Here is a 21,221-nt window from a genome sequence, read left to right as displayed (position 1 = left end):
CCTCTGCATCATAACCCTGGAATTCTTTGGGGGTTGCCCATCCGACCCTTCTTAGCTTCTGATATCTGATGAGATCAGGCTAGGTTGGGGCTATCCCATTCACAAAACGGCCATGATAAGTCCTGTTGCTTACCTGATGGTTCCAACCTTCTTTAAGCTTGGGAATGTTTACATCTTCTGTTGAGTTCAGAAGTAGATTTTTGAGTCCTCCTGGAAATGAGGATCTGAAATGTTTTGTTATACCAAATCTGCCAACCAAACTGTGGACTTAGCACCCCCCTTCCGACCTAGAAAGTTCAAGCTGCCCAAATCTTGTCATCTCTCAGAAGCTAAGCAGGGATGTGAGACTCCCAAACAGTCCAGGGTTGCTGTGCAGAGGCAGGTAATGGCAAACCACCTCAGAACATCTCTTATAGTGAAAACTCTGCAGGGTTGCCATGAATCTGCTGTGACTTGATAGCATTTAAAATTACCCTGTAAACATGTCAAGCTACTTTTTACTGAGGCAGACTGTTGCTCCATTTAGCTGGGTATTATCTGCTTGGAGTAATGGTGACTCTTGAGGTTTGCAAGCACAGAAACCTCTTGCCAAAAACCTTGAGCTGCATATGCTCTGCCCTCTGAGTCATAGCACTACCCTTCATCTTAAGTATTTTTGTTCAGGGATAAATACCAGTGAATAAAAGTAGGTTGTGTACATAGCCTGGGATTGACTTCTAAGATGCCTTTGCATGAATGGAAGGTACATCTGCTTGGGGGAGAGGGATGATCTGCAATTATGCAGATTTCTTCCTCGAGATGTACACTTCCACAATGCATCTCACATAATTCCTCAACCCTCAAGAGGGCTGAACTACACATTACATTTTACATATATCTGCACCAGTACTTTTGGTCAGGTGCCAGCTATGAGTTATGACACTATAGTTGTGGGAGGCAGGAAATATTCTGTTTGTGAGCAGAACTCCCAGATATTAGGATCTGACCCACCATTAACAGAAAAAAATGTGATTGTGGTTTTTGCAGTAAGTAATGTTGGTGTGATTCTTGCAGTCTGGTTAAAGATACAATTACTTAGAGGCCAATTTCACTGAATTTTCCCCCAGCTAGCATTTCAGGCTTACTCTTCTTACCTGCTGTACTTTGTCCTTTGGTAAATATTTGTTTAATTTTTCCCATAAAGAGTCACAAATACTCCTGTCAAGAATACATTGGGAATGAAAAAAAATGAAAGAGCACTTAATTAATAGTACAGAGTTTTGACAGGGAGAGAGGGAGAGAGAGGGAGGGAGGGGGAGGTGAACAGAATTTGGCTGCCAGTGTTGAAAAACTCTAGAATCAAGACAGTGACTGATCAGCTCCACACAAACACAGGACAACTATAGACTATAGCAATCAAAGGGAACAAAGACCAGGATACTTCTATTCAGATCCATCCACCTATTGACCTTGCTATCTTCATTGTTGCTCCCATGTTACAGACTTCTCTGTGACTCACATGCCAGGCTACTTTATTCAGATGGCCTCACCTTTTGACCTCACAGTATATATACTCCACTTGCTTTCCATTCCTACCATCAGATCCTCTGAAGATGCCAGCCACAGATGCAGGCAAAACATTAGGAGAGAATGCTGCTAGAACACGGCCATACAGCCCGGAAACCACACAGCACCCCAGTGATTCCGGCCGTGAAAGCCTTCGACAATACAGAGAGAGATGAACTTATAAAATAGTTTTGCTTTGGTTGCATCCCAGTGTAGAACAGTGAATAGGATGCTGTGCCTGAACTAATTGCTCTGGCTACTTGTAAAGGCAAAGGTCTGTTACCATTTCACTGTTATACATAATGTGTCTCATCTTTTGCAGATGACAGAAGGGAGACACTGCCAAGTACAGCTACTGGATGACAGGAAGCTAGAGCTGCTGGTTCAGGTAAGCCCCTCATGCAAGTTTACCATCAGCTTCCTTTCATTTACCTCAGGGCGGTATGGAGGAGTTTTCAGTCCCTGTTTTTTTATCCTCAGACAACCCTATATATAAGGTTGGGAGATGATAAGGCTATGGTAATCTTGCAAACTTCATGGCAGTCGTTCCTGAGTTCTCCACCCTACTGGCTGTCATAATATGGCCTTATACCCTACACAAATTATTTCAATGGTATATCGCTGACTCAAAAGGTCTCATTTTTGAAAAAAGCTCTGGCCTTACCAACACAAAAACCCAAGTGGGATGAATATCAGCTCAGCCCACAAAAGCAATGTTTTGTGCCTGGGCTCAGTTTGGCAGTGGCTAATCATGGTGTAGTGGCTATGAGTGGTATATTCTAATCTGGTGGGGAACTGGGTTTGACTACCCACTCCTCCATATGAGCAGCAGATTTTTATTTGGTAAACTTGATTTGTTTTCCTGCTTCTCCACATGAAGCCTGCTAGGTGACTACGGGCTAGTCACAGTTCTCTCAGAACTCTCTCCGCCCCACCTACCTAACAAGGTGTCCGTTGTGTGGAGAGGAGGGAAAGGAGTTTGTAAGACTTCTTACAGGAGTCTCCTTGAGTCTCCTTACAGGACAGGATGGCGGGGTAGAAATCCAACCTCTTCTCTTTTTCTAATGTTTGAATATGTCTAAGTAACAGAAAGCGAAACAAGGAAGAGACTGTGGTCGATTCTGCACGGGTTATCGACCTAAGTTCGAGCTGCGTTCGACCTACGTGCTCCGCACAACCACTGGGATCGATGTGGTTTTGTACCAGCTTCACCCCGTGTAACGGTCAAATTTCCGACTCCAGTTGGGAACTACTACTTTTTCAGGGAACTACGCTCGAACTCAGCTCGATTCCAGTAATTCTTGTAATTCCAGCTCGATTCCTGTGGCAGCGCGCGCATGCGGCCGCCTACCCCCCGTCTCGGTTCACAAAGGTGACCATCTGGTCACCTTACAGTACACTAAGCTTCAGAGGACAATGGGCTTTGGAGGAGAACATTTACCTCACCCCAGACAGACATGTACTTGAGGTAGAAAATAACTCCCAAACAACCACAGTATTGGCGGTTAGTTATGGTAGGTTCTTTCCATCATACTTTATGACAGTTCATTAATTTTTTTAATATCTTGGGTTCAAAAAACTTGGTTCTGTTGCTTCGAAAATGTTCCACTCTATGTGAAAGTGTATTATCTAGTCTCTTGGTGTTTGAGTATTGTGGAACACTCCATTGCCAGAAAGATGGATTTGATTGGTAACAGTTGACTGTTCCAAGATACATTGGAGTTTTATTTGCAGTAGTGAATATATCCTAAATGTAGTCTGTGTAAGTGTTTTAGCACGGTTGATAAAGGAATAGATGAACCGCTTTTGCATGGACTGGCTCTCACCATAGTGCTTTGAGTAATTTTGAGTGAATAATTTTGGAACATCTCTTTAAAAGTTCCCTTTTCTGGGTGACAGAAAATGGAGAAGACTTTTTTTCAACCTTTTTCATGACCCACAGGAATTAGTCTCAAATTTGATTGTGCTAGGAATCAATATTCCTCTGGTCAGAAAGTATTACTTGAGGGAGGGAGGTCTGAGATCTCTGTGCCCACAGACCACTGGATCCAACCCTCTATTTTTTATTGTATGATTCTTTGGGCTGCAGAGAGAGAAAGATTTGCATATGTGGGGCTGGAAATGCAAATTGTCAGTTTGATCAGAGAAGCATGGGCCTATTAGGATAAACACAAAAGCCAAACGCCAAGCATAACATCTGGGTCACAGTACAGGGTAGAGGTTATTTGTTCAAAGAAAGGAAGCTTAGACCCTCATATAATCAATGTAATTCTTTTCAATAGCCTAAACTTTTGTCTCGGGAATTGTTGGATCTGGTGGCTTCGCATTTCAGCCTCAAAGAAAAGGAATATTTTGGGATAACATTTATAGATGATACGTAAGTATCTACTTTTGTCCATTGTTTTTTATTACTGCTGCCAAAAAAAGAGATTTGGCTACTGAGAAATTACTCTCTAATGGTTTCAGTAATGATGTAGTGAAAGGTGAAAATCGTTTCAATTTGCTGTACTTTTGTCTGCGTCTCTTTAAATCTCCAACTGACTTCTGGGTCTTTGCAGGGGGTCAAGGAATTTCTGCAGACCAGTCTAAAGGTGCTTTCGCATATGATGAATAATGCACTTTTAATACATTTCAGCAATCATTTGCAAGTTTCACACAGTAAAATCCAGTTCCAGAGTGCATTGAAAGTGGATTGAAAAAGTATTATTCAGTGTGTGTGAACGTGTTTCCCTCCTTGATCCCCAAGCTGAGCCATGTGTTGAAATGGAATCCCACCCTATTTGTGGCATCCATCTTAAAGATAATTTATTCCAAGACCTGTGTGTTAAGCATAGGGTAATTATCACAGACCCAGGTATTTGTATCTTGCTCAGCCATCCTTTCCTTCAGTCCGTGGTAAGTGTTGGAACCATCTAGCAAACCCCTACCAAGATGGCATCACATATTGTGGAGTAAAAACTCACCCACATGGTTACTCTACTATTTCCACATAGGTATAAAATGCACCCATCTTCAGATATAACTGCTACAAGAGAGAAATTATGGTTTCCACTCTTAATCATGTTACAAAAAGGAGAATTTGAAATGCGGGCAACGTGAGATAAGCTCACTTTTCGTCTGTACCAAGTACCCCCAAACCAGCATCCCCTCTCTACAGAATGCCATACACAGATTTGCCTCTTTCCATATACAAGTTGGAAAGTCTGAATTGGGAAGGGAGTAGCTTGAGGGGGCAATTCGAAACAGGAGAGTTGTAGGTAGGGGAATAGTTAAGACCTTTTTCTCTACTCCCAGTCCTCCTCAAAAAGTTGCAGGATATTTTTTTTGTACACAAGTATGTATGCAATATATATTTTTACCATGACGATGCTGGATTTTTGTGGCATGCTTTCCTAGTCAGAAAGTATAATTTATTTTGTTTATTTGCACACACACCCTTTCTCACTCGTGGAAACCCAAAGTGGCTTACATCCTCCATTTTCCCCTCACAAGAACTCTGTGAGGTAAATCACAGTTACCCACCAAGCTTCCAAGTCAGAGTGAAGATTCAAACCGAGGTATCCCAAGTCCTAAGCCATTACTCGAACCACTGTACCATGTTAGTTCTCTCTTACTATCTTTGTTAACAACTTAGTTTTCTCTCTGAAGATTCCTGTGTTTTCACTAGTATATTTATGGAGGAACAGGCCCACCTGGGGAAATCTTCCTGGAAAATAGAACTGTTTTTCCCCCCTCATTCTACACCTGCATCCTTCACCCACAAATGGAAAATGCTTTCTTTTTATAAACTCCTATGGGTTCTGTTTACCTGTTTTCATGCTGAACGCCACCCCCAACCCCCTTCTTGGAGCATTTCTACTTGATGTGGTTGACAAAATTATTTCAAGGGTTATAGTTTCCTCAGCTACAAAGCAGGTGTTTTTTTTTAATTTTGGAGAAGTCTTGGGAGCCCTTCATGTTGTGGAATATGAGGTTCCCACCTCTAGAGGGCGGTCAAGTCTTTACTCTTAGAACTTTCCCCCCCAATTTTGTTTTCACATTATTAGCAGCTCAGCACATTGTTTTTTTCTCTCCTGTTAAACCCACATAGCAAACTGTGCTTCTGGCAAAGATTTTATGACGCAAATTCTATTTTGTGACCCGCTAGTTAATAATGAATTCTGCTTCTGTAGAAATGGCTTTTCTCTGCTCGGATTTTCCCTCTGCACAGGTGCTTTCATATATTCCTTATACTCCATTATAAAAGAACCCTTTAAGAGGGATCAATAATGCTAGCTTCACAAGTGAACATTTTATTTAGAAACACGAGACTTGTTTTCTCCTCCTGGATTTTACATGCAGTAAGGAATTCATTCAAATAGAATGTATGAAGCATCATTTTGAACTGAGCAGAGCAATTACTGCCTCAGTTTGCATTCGCTTACCCCTTACTAGGGTGACAAACCAGCATGCAACCATTTGGCCATGTCTCCAAACACAGCCAACATTTCTGCTTAAGTTCTCAATTTTGCCTAAGTCAGTGTATGCTTCAAATGCTCGCCTGCTTGCTTCATCCAGCACTGAATAACCAGTTTTCCAGTAGAGGCATTTTATCAGTTTGTCTATATTGCTGTTTTCACCCCAGTGGGGACCCAAAGCAGTTTGCACCATCATTGTCTCTAGTTTTATCCCCTCTACAGTAACGCTGTGAGGTAGGTTAAGCTGAGAAGAGTGACTGCCTCAGTGTTGCCCCAGTCAGTTGCCTATGAGCTTCCTTGGCGAGAGTGGGAATTCGAACACAGGACTCCCAGAGCCTAGTTCTCTTTATAATCCCTTGTTTCCAGCAGTTCTGCCATGGATTGAGTCAGTTGTGTGTAGTTGAATCCACTTTTCATTATCTTTATGAGGATTCTGGTCAGAACAGGAATTCTTCAGCATTTTTAACAGGATCCAGTTGTTAGGTCAAAAGCCTCAGAGGCATGATTGACAAGCAGACATGGGCAACCTGTTTTACTTCTTTAGTTTGAATTATGAGGTGTAAAAAAGCTATTCTTTCTCAATCTGTACTGAATCAATTAACTTCTCTTCCTTGTATTTATTCACTATAGAGGTCAGACTATCTGGCTACAGCTAGATCACAGAGTTCTGGAGCACGACCTGCCCAAGAAACCAGGTCCAGTACCGTTGTACTTTGCTGTTAGGTAAGTATTAACCCCATGCAGAATTACAACGTAGAATAAACTCACGGTATGAAATCTGAAATTGTAATTTTTCATAATTGAAAGGGGGGAAAAAACATGCTGTGGGGAAAAAATTCTCTGCCTTTTTTGAGTAATGGCATATTATAAGGACTGCCTCACACATCTTTGTCGCTTTTGAACATAGCATGCTATGTCATGTTTCAATTCTGTATTTAAATCTTAGTCTGGTTCCTCAAAATGTTAGATGTAACACTGTGTGTGTATATGTATACATTGAAAAAGTCAGACAACCAAAGCACTCTGAGGAAAATTAGGTACTGTTATACATTCCAGTGGACCAAGTCTGTTAGTCTGTTGCAGGATAAACAAAAGAAGAGCCCTGAAGCAGCACACAGATTAACAGCTTTAGTGTAGCATAGAAATATCACAGCCCTCACCTTTTCACCCATGTTCATACCTTCCTTTCTCTTGTGTCTATATTAAATTGTGTTAGTTGAGAATGAACTTTACCAACCTAATGAAGGGGGATAAAACACAATAAGATTGTTACATTGTCCCCCAGTTTGCTTCCATGCTTAAGTCAATGAGTTGGTCTTTAAAACTCCTGATGACTTTGGACCCTTGTATCTGCGAGACCAGCTCCACCCATAGGTCGACTACAAGGCAATTGTACTAGCTCTTTCTTTATTCTGTGCTGAATTTCCCCTACTGTATCTTCTGATCCATTTCCCCCCAGTTGAACACTGGGGGTTTTTTTTTGGGGGGGGGGGAATGCGGCAAAGAAGGTGTTGAATGGCTTGTTTTAAAGTATTTCTAAGCAGGTGTGAGCTCCATTGATCACCAAATAGCAGGATATCGATAATAAACATGATCTTCTTTAAGGTACCACAAAATCCAATCAAGAGTTTTAACTGACTTGAATAACTTGTAAGTCACCAAACTGGACATCAAAAGATACCATGGCCCACTAGAAGCCCAATAACCATTCAAGGTTTTTTTTTCCTTTTTTTGGGGGGGGGGCATTTTCTTGGGAACAGAGGAATTGGGATGGCAATTATGGGACTTTTGAATACCCAAGAGTTCCCTAAACATCACTGGTGGGCTGAATTTTCTCTTGATAGGTAACTAGTTATGTAGTTCTTCTATATAGTTGGGTGCCAATTACAAGTCAAAAGACGTTTTGCTTCCTTCTAATTAACTTTCTCTAGCCCATGGGTCGGCAACCTTTACCACCCAAAGAGCCATTTGGACCCGTTTTCCACGGACCCAAAGATCTACTAAGCCGGAAAGGCAGCTCCGCATGGAGCCGCCTCCAGTTTGGCCCTTCCACCCACCTTTCCTTCCAGCGCTGCTCTGTAGGGCCTGCCCGGTGCCACCGCCTCTCACACTGCGGGAGGCAGCGGTGCCGGGCAGGGAAACTCCCTCTGCCCAACGAAGCAGGCAGCCGCCTGCTCCATGGGGCAGAAGGGGGGTGGCGGCTGTGGGGATGGCAGCTTCTCTGGAGGGACACACCCTCCAGGGGTCGTAGGGCAGTCTGGGCGTGTCCCTCCAGAGCAGCGCTGGAAGAAGAGGTGAGTGGAGGGGACACGAAAAGCAGTGCCCTCACGCATGGAGCCGCCTCTGGTTCGGCCCCTCCACTCACTTTTCCTTCCAGCACTGCTCTGGAGGGCTGGAGGGACACGCCTACGCTACCCTCCGACCTCCAGGCCACGTGGAGCCGCAGTATAAGGCTGAAAGAGCCACATGTGGCTCCGGAGCCGTGGGTTGCCTACCCCTGCTCTAGCCATTATTCGGCTATATTCTGGAAGCTACCTAGAGATAAACAGAGCCATCAAAGAGTGAAGTGCAGTGAGTGTATAAGCCATTAGAAAGGCTTTTCTGTTAAATAGTACATCCTTAGACTTTATATTTTCACCTTCAACATTCCAACAAATGAGACATACTTTTGAAAAGCACAATCCTTCAAAGGTGACACAGTGGCCTGAATTAGCACAGCAGACTCGCATTTGACGTGCTGTGACGCAATTCAATATATTGCGCAGTTTGCATGCGTTAAGTAATGGAAGTCTGACTCTTTTTGGAACAGCGACAGGCAGAGACCGCAAAAGATTACGGCAGGAAACACGCTGGCCACTGTCTTCATCATCATCCTTATCTGCTTGTGGTTCTGACTAGCGTTGCCCATTCGGTAGTGATAAGAATGTACAGTGCATATTGTAGTGTAGAAGAATGAAGATAGTCTAAAAGAAATAAACACTTTCAAAGTCTGTCACTTAATAAATTGAGGTTGAACAGTAGAAAAAGAAAATACATATTCAGGATGTGATAAGGATTCCCAGTTTCAGCAGGCGGCAATGGCCAAATATGCCCCCCTCCATGACTGAGACAAGTGGCGCCTGGGTCACGAGACCCACCCCACTAGATACTCTAGATACACTAGATACACTGTGACTCTTCCTCCTAGAAATTCAGGACGATATACCTGGTTTTTCCTTCCCCATTTTATCCTCATAACAATTGTGTGAGGTAGGTTAGGCCGGGAAAAGGTGACTGGTCCGTGGCCAGCAAGTGAGCTTCATGGCAGAGTGGGGAATGTAAACCAGGGTGTTTCACATCCCACTATGAAATACTAATCCCCATCCAACACTAGGAAAATTCAGAATGTGTCTAGGGATCTTTAAACTTGAACTTTAAACAATTATTTTTATATATTTTTTTTGTTTTCCTCTTGTAATTTGTGCCTTTTACCATCTGTGATCTTCTCTGGACATAAAAGATCTGACCACTGTGGAACGTGCCCTGTTTACATCTAGATCAAATTAATTCAATGCACTCTACATGAGGCTATCCTTGAGAAGTGTTCAGAAACTTCAGTTGGTACGGAATGCTGCAGAAGGTTGACTAGAGTGGCTCACAGGAATCCTATCACTCAAGCATTGTCCTGTATATATTAGCTGCAAATTTGTTTCCAGGCATGAGTCAAGGTGCTGGTCTTGACTTTCAAAGCCCTATATGGTTTGGGACCAATTTACCTGAAGGCCTGCCTAATCCCTTATGAACCTGCCCTATCACTCCAGTCATCTTTGGAGGCCCTCCTTCAGGTGCCCCTGCCTTCTGAGACTAGCTCAGTGGCAACCCAGGAAAGAGCCTTCTTGATCACGGCACCAAAAATTCTGGAACTCTCTTTCCCTCCCTTTCCCCCTTTTTCCTTTCCTTTTCTGTTGCCCATTATCTCTTATCTGTTCCTTTTCTTTCCCCTCTTTCCCCTTCCCTTTGCCTTCTGTTCCTTCCCTTATTCTCCTCATGGCAAGTTTCTCATCATCTGGAAGAACTGGTATATGCTTTTAAGAAAATGGGCATCTTAGTCTAGAACAATTAAGAGACAACTGCTAAATTTTTAAATTTTAAACTTGTATTTATGTCTTCTATTTATTCTCATTGTTGTATATTATGAAGACTGGAAACCGCCCTGAGCCCAGAAGGGAAAGGGAGGTGCAGAAATCACATAAATAAATACATAATTCTGTTCCCTTCTGTTGCCATCTTCCATCAGATGAAAACGTCCCTGTTTTGTCTGGCATTCTCTCAGTCATCTCTGCTTCCTGATTTTTAATTTCTGTCTCAAGGCTTTGTACGTATTTTAATTCTGTTATCAGTTTGTTTTAATGGTGTGTGTTGCAGGGTTGGTTTTAACGGTTTTAAAATATGGTTATGTATATTTTAAACTGTTAGCCACTTTGTGGCCCTTGTAAAGGCAGAAAAGTGGGATATAAATATTTTAAATAAATAAATACTCTGACAGCACATACTCACCTTGCAGTTTTGATGACACTATTTTTCATGTATTTTCCAAAAGGTCCCTTTTTCATTATGTCTCAATAACCATAGGTCATGTATTGTCCTTTCATGGTTCTGTCATGATCTGTTGTGTTGTATCACAATCCTACAGGTACTGCTAGTTCATAGTGGGAACCCCGCAATAAGTCAATTGTCTCATTTCCTTCTTTTCTTCCAGATTTTACATTGAAAGTATTTCCTTTCTGAAAGACAAAACTACAGTAGAGCTCTTCTTCTTGAATGCCAAGGCCTGTGTGCATAAGGTAATTTGCTTGCTGTTTGTATGCTTAATTCAGTCCCATGCCTTCACATCTGAACATCACACAGTATTTGTGATAACAGATAGGGGGACAAATGAAAAAATAACCTTGCCAATAGTAGCAGTCATCTCACACATTTTTACACAAGCCTCTGTGATGTCCGGTTTTATGGCACACTCTGTAACTGTTTTGTTGAGATAAGCAGGTCTGGATCTGCTCAATGTGAGGCCCGTGAGACCACTTTAAGGTTTATGATGGAAGAAAAATAGAATACAAATTTGACTGAAAATAATGTTTCTTTCTAATAATGTCTCAAATAGTTGTACATCTATTAAAGGTCCCTACATTTTTTAGCCTGTGGGGTACCTTTGGTATTCTGACACATGGTGATGGATATAGACACAAACGGGTGTCACAGAAGGTGGAGCCAACCGCAAGATGTCTGCCACAGCTTATATAGTTTAGACCTTTGTGCTATGATGGCATCTGCTGCCAAAAACAATGTGTTTAAAAAGTGGCAAAGCCAATCAGAAGCCTTGCTGGGCAAAATTCCCACCTGGCTTTGCCCATTGGCTCAGTAGGCATCACACTGAGCTACACTAATCTTGTATGAATCTATAATTAGGATTTGCCATCAAGAGAAATTCCATTCATAACTTTCTGCCTAATACACCATAATCTTTGCAGGACGCATAAGTGAGACAACCAACAGTGGCAAACCTTGGTATTCTCATCCACATTTCCATGATCAGACTGAGTGAGGCATAGAAGTATTAATGCAAAAAAAGTATTCTCAAGTTTGGTTGAGAACAACCTGGGATGCTTTACATCATACGGTGATTGTTATGGTAAAGTGATGTAAAGGCAGAATTAAGACTGCAATTCAAAGGGGGGCTGAAGCAGCATTAAATGTGGCATGACCTCTACACCAGTGCCACCAGTGCTGGGCAACGAGGCATGGACACTGGCATAAGGGCACTTAGACCAGCACAGGGGAGCCATGCAGCTCCACGGCGGTAGACCTCAGACATATCACTCCATGTCACCACTTCTGCACCACAGGAGGCTGCTCCAACATGTAGTGGAGCATTCCCAAAGTATTCCCAGAGCAGAGATGACTTTAGTTGACTTCCAGAGGCGTTTCAGACCCAGAGCGCCCCCCTTCAGTGGCGTAGACTTACGCCACCTAGAGGTGTGACATAAGTCATATGCTTCTGTGGGCTTTCCTGGGACAGAAAGGAGCTTCTCCTTCTCCTCCAGGCGCCCACACCACTGATGGGTTCTTTGGAGGCAGCACCCATTGTTGTCTCTGGCCACTCCTTACTGCCCACCCCCGCTTTGGACTGGGCTGTGTGACATATTAAAGAAATAGCTGAAGCTTCCCCCTTTGCTCACATTCTAGAATTGTGCAATCCTACTCAAAAAAAGGAAACAAAATCGCTTGTAATTCAGCATAGGTACTTTAAGAAAATGTTCTTTCATGTTTCCCATCCTCCAGACCTTTCTTTTCTTTTAGTGCTACCTAGGGTAGTGCACTCTGTTTCTTATTATCCCCTAATATAGATGATCAACTTTGATAATGTACTAATCCTCTTAGAGACATATTTGAAATGTTAGGTATTGTCCGTAATTGAAATAGCAGAAGTACTTCAGCAGTTTCTGCAAATGAGAAGTACCACGTATCCATGAGTGTGATCTTGTACGTACCTTGGGCCAGTGGCGGAGCTGCAAGGGGACTGAGGGCACCATGCACCAGGCTCACGCCTGGGGGGGTGGAAAAGGGCCCCAGGCCCCTCCCTTTTCCTCCCCCCGCGGCGCCCCCCTTGCAGCACCCCCCACCCACCTTCCCACACTTACCTTAGTTCCTTTCCTTTTCCTAGAACTTTTTCAGGCTGGAAAAAAAGGCCTGTTCACAGCACAGGCTAAAAATGGCCTGGAGGGAAATCCAGCAGTTCCCAGCGGAGCATCCTTATGAGGTCTCCTGGGAAGCAAGCGGCCCTTCCCACTCCACCTCTTTGCTCCGAGGTTTGCTGGGCGGGCAAAGTTCCTACGGGCTGCTGTGCCCTAGCTTCCACATGACTTCGCGCACTGCGCTGCACGTCGCCAAAAGGCGCCATTACTCAAAGGTGCCAGCAATCTTCCTCAGGGCAATCGCGAGGGGGCGGGAGAGAGGCAGCGTTGGGGCGGCTGCGTTCTCGCCGCCCCTGAAGTGGGGGAGGGAGCTGGACCCCGCGCTACTTGAGGAGAGTAGCGCGGGGCTTAAGGAAAGTGGGGAAAGGGCCATAGTTCCCGTCAGGCCGTTTTTAAGCCTGAACTGCGAATAGGCCTTTTTTCAGCTGGAAAAAGTTCTAGGAAAAGGAAAGGAACTAAGGTAAGTGTGGGAGGGGGGATGCCATGGGAGCGGGGCAGGGTACCACAGGGGAACCATGGGAGGGGGGCGGAAAATATAGACTGCACACCGGGCACAGTTTGGCCCAGCTACGCCTCTGCCTTGGGCAGAATGTCTTCCACCCAACAAATGCAACTTTCCTGCAGCAGAGGGGGAGGCAAGAAAAAATTGCATTTTCTGGATAGAAATCATTTTGCCCAGGGGAACATTCCACTGGATCAAAGCCATGATCTGCCATAAACTGTGAGAAGAATTCCTTGATATCAACAAATATTTAAAACCAAAAATGGCCTAAGGACAGCATGTATTTTCTGTTAATGGAACGGGTTCTTCTTTCCAAAAATGTCTGATGAAAATATATTTGCATTATGAAGATAGCGATTTTGCTGCGATGAATGTTCCCAAACCCTTGTATGTTTTAAAATGATATCCTGTAGGGATCGGCTCCACGGTGGGACTTGAATATCTGCAAAGGGAAATGTGAGGTGTAAAAGTGTACAACATGTGGGAGGATTATCACAAAAGCCATTCGCTAGTGATCAAACGGTTAGTGTCAAGTGACATAAAGAACAACTGCTGTTCTCTTTCTCTGGCCCCCATAGAGTTTGTGGGGAGGGATGGGGAAAACCTGCAGCTGCTGGACAAGACAGGGCAAGGAATGAATGAATGCAGGTACAGGTGTAGCTCTGTAAAAAAGAGAGAGGGGGGGTCTATAAAAGTAGAAACAGGTGGGTTCAATTGTTGCCTATTCTGCCAATGTGAGGGAATCCAACACACACGTATAAAACAGGTTCCTGACAGTACAGCCGGTGGGTCATTTGATTCAGCAGCTCTAAATCTCTGTCCTGAGCGAAATGAAGCTGCTTCTGGTTGGCTAAATACCCACATTTCCCTTTTATGGCATAAGAAGAAAACTGATGCCTGCTTCTTTAGGTTTTGTGGAAATAGCAGATTTAGAAAACTCTCAAGGAGGCATGTTTTAAGCCTTTGATTTTCCTTCCAGAGCACACAGCTGACAAGACCACTGAGTGACTAGCAGGGGGCCACAGGGTTCTGTCCTGGGCCAGTGCTATTCAATATTTTTATCAATGGCTTGGAGAATGGAATAGAGAGCACGCTAATCACATTTGCAGATAACATCAAATTTGGAGGGGTAGCTAATACCCCAGAGGACAGGGTCAGAATTCAAAATGACCTGGACAGATTAGAGACCTGGGCTAAGACTAACAACATGAACTCAACAGGGAGAAATGTAAGATACTACACTTAGGCAGAAAAAACGAAATGCACAGATATAAGATGACACCTGGCTTGACGTCAGTACATGTGAAAGTGATCTGGGAGTCTTAGTAGACCACAAATTGAACATGAATTAACAGTGTGATGTGGTAGCCAAGAAAGCCAATGTAATTCTGGGATGCATCAATAGGAGTATAGTGTCTAGATCTATAGTATAGTGTCTAGGAGTATAGTTACACTGTATTCTGCATTGGTCAGACTTCACCTGGAATACTGTGTCCTGTTCTGGGTACCGCAGTTCAAAAAGGATATTGACAAACTGGAACAAGTCAAGAGGAGGGCAATCAAAATAATAAAAGGCCTGGATTCCATGACCTATGAGGAATGGCTTAGGGAGCTTGATATGTTTAGTCTGGAGAAGAGAAGGTTACGAGTGATATGATGGCCATCTTTAAATATTTGAAGGGATGTTGTGTTGAAGATGGAGTGAGCTTGTTTTTTTGCTAGTCCAGAGATTAGGGCTAAGGAGTAATGGATTCAAGGTGCAGGAAATGAGGTTCTACCTAAATATTAGGAAGAACTTCCTGACAGAAAGGGCTGTTTGACATTGGAATACAGCCAGTGGTAGTCTCCTTCTTTGGAGGTTTTTAAACAGAGGCTGGATGGCCATTTCTCAAGGGTGCTTTGATGGTGTATTCCTGCATGGCAGCAGGTTGCACTTCATCGCCCTTGTGGTCTCTTCCAATTCTGTGATTCTGTTCTATTTTGACCAAGATTCAGAATAATGGGTTCAAACTACAAGAAAAGAGATTCCACCTAAAGATTAGGAAGAAGTTCCTGACAGTAAGGGCTGTTCGAATGTGGAATACACTGCTTCGGAGTGTGGTGGAGTCTCCTCCTTTGGAGGTTTTTAAACAGAGACTAAATGGCCATCTTTTTGGAGTACTTTGTGTGTTCCTGCATGGCAGGGGGTTGGACTGGATGGCCCTTGTGGGCTTTTCCAACTCTGTGATTCTATGAGTGGTGCCCTGGCTTCCTGTTTGGCATCTCTCTTTTATTTGTCATTGCAGAAAAATATATTTGCCTGTTTGGGGACACCCTGTGCGGTGTAGCATGCAAATGGGAATAATGGACCTTTATTAGAGTAGTTATTTATGTAGTATGCCACCTCTTTAGAAAGCCTGCTCGAGGCAGCTCACAGAGTAAACCCAAAAGATCCAAAATAAAAACACCTTCATTTACAACTCTAGGGTCTTTGGCAGGACTGATGCACATAAGAGCTCTTAAGCACAAGCACCATAAGGAACAGGTTATCCATATATACCAGCTGCTGGATAGACAGAGTTACATCCAGCCCTTCCCTCCCCTCCCTTGCATGCCACCCCTCACTCCCTCCCTTGCATGCCACCCCTCACTCCCCTCCCCCTTCCTCCACTAGGGTGGGCCATGTCCAGATGCTGGGCCCCCTCCCTCCCCTCCCTTGCATGCCATTCCAGATGCCGGCCCCCTTCCCCTCCCTTTCTTCCTTTGCATGCCACCCCTCCCTCCCTCCCCTTCCCTTGCATTCCACCCCTCCCCTCCCCTCTAGGAATTGGAAGAAACCTAGAGCTACCCTATGTCACTTCCAGATTTATCCCAGAGTTCCATCTTCTACTTTCAGTTGACACCTCACCCCTGGTCTTTTCCCTGCTTTTGCTTGGCCTGTCCTCTCGTCCAGAGGGAAGGCTTCTGAGAGCCTTCAGCTATTTGGAAAGATGCATAGAGGTTCTCCTGGAGGCCCTGTCAAAGGGAAATGTGCCCTTCAGCCACAGGAGATCACTATTTTAGTGCTCAAGAATAAATGTTTCACATGGCAAAGCAGACTACGTACACAACTAGTTGACTGCATGTCCTGCTTGCACCATTTTTAGTTTTTATTTTGCACTTGGGACCCATAAGAACAGTTGCTCTCACAAGCAAGGAATCTTTTTTTTCAGAATGGTACTAATTACACATACTGCATTTAGGAGAGCAGAATAGGGGGATTTTTTTAAATGAACTTACACTTTAGGAGAAAGCCACAGTTTGAGACCAAGTGTAAGGGTGCAGAACTGATGGGCTGAAAAGGGTGTAACTTTGCCCAGCATTGCAAATCCAACACTTTAGGAAGCCCCCTCCCACACAGTGTTGAAGACAAAAACTGATGATTAGTTTGGAAAACAGTGGAAAGATTAAGCACCCCCTTCTGCATGACTACTAAAAAAATCTAGCATAATATGTAAGAATGTTTGCATTGTGTTTAGGAATTTCCTCACTCTGGGGAAGTCGAGGGAAAGACAAGCTTTCTCTATCAGCAAAAACCTAGTGGTGCTTCTTAGGATCCACTGAGCTACATTCAGTAAGAAAAGATTTCAGAATTAGCTGTCTTTTCCTCTTCATATAAGCATCTTGATTCTCATAAGCATAGTTTCTGGGAGTGTTGAAGCTGTTTAACCAGGCATAAAGGTTTCTGATGAAACAGTATAAAAAAAAATCTTTCTGCATTAGTCATGAGTGTAAATCGAGAACAAAGTAGGTATGAAAGTACTGTTGGATTACCCAAACAGCTGGGTGTAGCTGTCCATGTGGGTGTGCAGATGAATGTGTACATATTTATATATGCAGAAGGAACAGAGAAAACGCTCAAAATATAAACACTGCTGCTGTCACCTAGCCCAGTTTTATGACACTTAAATTATCACTGCTGTTCACATAACACATTTTGAGTTGAACTGGTTAATGAATGACACTGATGCACAGATGCGGAATTATAGATGTTGTGCTTTGTCAGCAGTTTATTTAAAGGCTCAAAGGGTGTTGTGGGCAGTTTTGAGTGAGAACAGCCTTTTTTTTTTCATTTGCTAGGTGTGTTTTAATTGGTATCAGGGTAGAGGATGCCAGGTGATGGCTTCTTGCTGAGCCTGCCTGTCAGCTCAAGAGCAAAACAGCTGTCCCTAGAAGTCAGAAGCTAGCAGACAGGTGAGTAGTTCAGAGAAGCAATCAAGCATCCAGTGAAAATCAGGAGATTCAGGCTAGACAAAAGGATGGAGGTAATTAACCTCTAGAAACCACTGTCAAAGCACATGATGTAGTGATGGCCACTAGTTTCACTGGTTTTGTAAAAGTGAGTTATATTACTTTGGGAAGGAAAGGTCCATCAGCGGCTACTTAGCGTCAATAACTAAATAGCATCTCCATGTTCAGAGGAAGCTGCGGACAGATGCTGAGGGCAACCACGGCTTGGATCCTGTGCTGATTTGCACCAACAGAAATGATTTCTGTCCATGGAGAGTGTATTCCTTACATCGCCCCTACCACTGCCAGTGGATCCTAATCAATAGATGGAGTCATTGGCCTCCATGCCCTGCTTGTCCGTCTTCCAAGAGCACTTGGCTGAGTGGCAAGCCACAAACGTTTTGATGGTTTTCTCATTCAAAATAGGCAAGGTGAATGTGTCTGGGCAAGTACATCTGTGTCCCCATGACTTTATAGATAGCTAATTTAAATCTTAAATTAAGAACTCGTTAACTGTCAACAATCATTGCGTACTTTAATTTTACAAGACAGATTTAGACAGAATTTCATGGAAAACCATCCTTACAGATTAGCTGCTCCCCATATGATATTGGTTAATTTATATAGCTCTCTAAAGATGGCTTTTACATAGTCCCCTTCAAGGGTCAAGAAATATATAGTAAGTGTGGTGTAGTGGTTAAGAGCAGTGCACCCTAATCTAGAGAACTGGGTTTGATTTTCCGACTCCTCCACCTGAGCAGCAGACTCTAATCTGGTGAACTGGGTTTGTTTCCTCACTCCTTCACAAGAAATGTGCTAGGTGACTTTGTCCCAGTCACAGTTCTTGCAGAACTCTCTCAGTCCCACCTACCTCGCAAGGTGTCTGTTGTGGGGATAGGAAGAGAAAGAGTTTATACACTGAATTGAGATGGCTTACCGTTCAGAAAAGCAGAGTATAAATCAAAACTCTTCTTTTGATTAACGCTTCATGTAGTTTGCTTATTATTAAAATAATTATACCCTAGCTTTCCTCTTGGCTCAAAGAGGCTTAGCACATAAGAACATAAGAACTAGCCTGCTGGATCAGAACAGAGTCCATCTAGTCCAGCACTCTGCTACTCGCAGTGGCCCTCGCAGGTGCCTTCGGGAGCTCACGTGCAGGATGTGAAAGCAATGGCCTTCTGCTGCTCCTGCTGCTCCTGAGCACCTGGTCTGCTAAGGCATTTGCAATCTGAGATCAAGGAGGATCAAGATTGGTAGCCATAGATCGACTTCTCCTCCATAAATCTGTCCAAGTCCAAGCTCAAGTTATTGTCTGTTAGTTATTGCTCCATAGTAGTACAGATTTGAAACACAGAGTGCAAACCATCCAGAGGTAAATGTTTGAAGTCACATTGGTTTTAATGGTAGAAATAAGTACATGTTTAACACTCCTAATGAAAACATTGAGTCTGGGCTAGTATTGACTGGATTGTACCCATTCATTTGGGCAAGCATTTCATACTCATAAACAGATGTGAGACAGAATTGGAGGTGCTGATGGTGATAATGATGATTGTCTGGTGAAATGATTGGGACCACAGACTGGGAGTGAACTCTGTGCCCTGATGTTTTACCAGTTAGGCCTCAGCCATCATAATAACTTTGTTTTCAGCTGGTGAGCATTCCCAACCCTCATGTCTGCCTCAGATTCCCCTTTATAATTATCAGGGCAGCTGTATACGCAGTCCACACCTCTCCCTTATTGTGTACTTCTCTAGGAAATACCATAACTCCTGCTTCTCCAATCCATCTCCAAGGTTATTCTGTATGCTATATCCCAAATTAAACATGTGTAGAATAAAACAAACCCCCCAAAACTTGCCCACCACAAAAAGATACATTATACTTCATTAAAAGGCCAGTCAAATAGAATATCTTTACAGCGCATCCTAAAAATGTCTAGAGCACAGGTGTCAAACTCGCGGCCCTCCAGATGTTATGCACTACAGTTCCCATCATCCTCTGCCAGCATGATGCTGGCAGGGGATGATGGGAACTGTAGTCCCTAACATCTGGAGGGCCGCGAGTTTGACATCCATGGTCTAGAGATGGTAAAGTCCTCATCTTCTCAGGGAACCCATTCCATCCAAATGGAAACTACAGTAGAAAAGGCCTGGGCTCTGATTGACATTAGAGGGCTACCCTAAGCTGTTATCCAAATTGGAGGGATCTGTCCTGGTTTTGGCTGGGAAATTAGAGGGACAAACCTTGTGCTGCAAAAGGATGGGCTATAGGATCTCCACCAATCATACCAGGGCTTTTCCCCGTAGAAATCCTTAGGAGACCAGGTTTTATGTGAATAAGTTTGGCAATACTTATGGGGGGTGGGGGGAGAGGTCAAGCACCACTGTGGTAATACATGCACACAGAATTGTGGGAAGCCTGAGATTTAGATAGTGGTGAAGATAGATTGAAATAGTTTCAGGGTTGGGTGATAATTACCTTTCCTGACCTGAAGAGGTCCAAAAGAGCAAAAACCAGTTCCTGCACTGGTAGTGTCAAGAAGAAACTATGTCAGCCACACTGAACCAAAGCCAAAGGCAGCTCAGGGTCAATGGGCAGGGAAGTATGGTTTGGAGAGTCTCAGTAAAAGAACATTTGGCCCTCTGGTGATGCTAAAGAGGGAACCCACCCCCTGGACAAAGCCAATGATGGTTTCCAGACAGGATCAAATGCTTGGAAATGATGACTGTACTGAACTATAGCCAGAGTATTGATTACTCTGGAGCTGAGATCACAAGATGGATGCTGAGGGCTATTCAATCAGAGAGGAGTCCACCTTTGATATGTTAAAATGCTCCAGAGCTCTAGATCTCTCAGAGATGGGGCAGGCGATGGCTGCATGCAGAAAAGGAAGGAAGGAGCAAAGTGTGAATTAATTCGGGCACCAGGCAGTTGCCCTGGCCCTTGTTAAGCTGAGCATAGATGTGATTTTCTGAGGCTGTTATCACTGTCCTGTCAATGGACTGGTAGAAAGCTGCCAGGAAATCTTTTGTTGTCATGTGTGTTGATTGGGAGTGAGGAATGGCTTCAGGCTAAGCCCCTTGCTTGGTATCAAAGTCCAGAATTAAGATTTAGCACCCCTCTTAGCCTGAACTGTCTGTGATGCCAATAAAGATGACAGCTAGGGAGGGCACTGTCCAAAAACAGACCCCCTCTGTCTGACCTTGGGCTTACCTGCCAACAAAGCGGTGGGGACAACTATAAGGTGGCAGTCTGAGAATTGCAACTGTCTGAAAAAGTGTGGTTTCCTCAGTTCTCTTGGCTCCCCTTCCTGCTCAGCAGCACTACCTCTGTCACTGCTTCAGCAGAAATAGGTCATGGTTTCCTTGCCATATACAGAAGTAATCTGTTGGACCTTGTAGTCCACCATTCAGAACACAACATTAAACTTTGTTTTTTTCTGGCCCGTCTTAATGTGAAAAATCAAAGGTCATGGCAGGCCTGAGTATATAATTTGCAGGCTAAAAGTTGCCCCAGGCTGTGCTAGACCACAAGTGTAAAACACAGCTCTTCCTTGAACCCATTTAATATAAGAATGTTCTTCATGTTACTTCAAGAATGTTCTGAATTAAAAAGCAGCAGATTAATTCAGCAGCAACAGCAGAGATGCGTTTACATCAAAGTGTAAATAGAGATAATCCACTAGTACGTCACCAAAGCTGAGTGTGTTCTTAAACCAGGCCTGAAGCCATC

The 21,221-nt window shown here is 43.7% G+C and overlaps 1 protein-coding gene across 9 annotated transcripts in view; it reads left to right on the top strand.

Moving 5' to 3' along the window:
* Window positions 1–21,221, top strand: part of FRMD4B (FERM domain containing 4B) — a 287,088-nt gene that overhangs the window by 148,007 nt on the left and 117,860 nt on the right. For 7 of the 9 annotated variants that reach the window (XM_048489959.1, XM_048489957.1, XM_048489960.1 and 4 more), the window contains exons 3-6: window positions 1,868–1,933; window positions 3,828–3,922; window positions 6,633–6,725; window positions 10,741–10,825. In XM_048489959.1, coding sequence (XP_048345916.1) covers window positions 1,868–1,933; window positions 3,828–3,922; window positions 6,633–6,725; window positions 10,741–10,825 — 339 coding nt within the window. Of the gene's footprint in view, window positions 1–1,845; window positions 1,934–3,827; window positions 3,923–6,632; window positions 6,726–10,740; window positions 10,826–21,221 lie in introns of those variants that run through there. The other 2 variants (XM_048489964.1, XM_048489961.1) reach the window with 2 other exon arrangements.

This window comes from Sphaerodactylus townsendi, linkage group LG03, assembly GCF_021028975.2.
Source record: "Sphaerodactylus townsendi isolate TG3544 linkage group LG03, MPM_Stown_v2.3, whole genome shotgun sequence".
NCBI classification, from domain to species: domain Eukaryota; kingdom Metazoa; phylum Chordata; class Lepidosauria; order Squamata; family Sphaerodactylidae; genus Sphaerodactylus; species Sphaerodactylus townsendi.
This window is presented reverse-complemented; position numbering and strand designations above follow the sequence as displayed.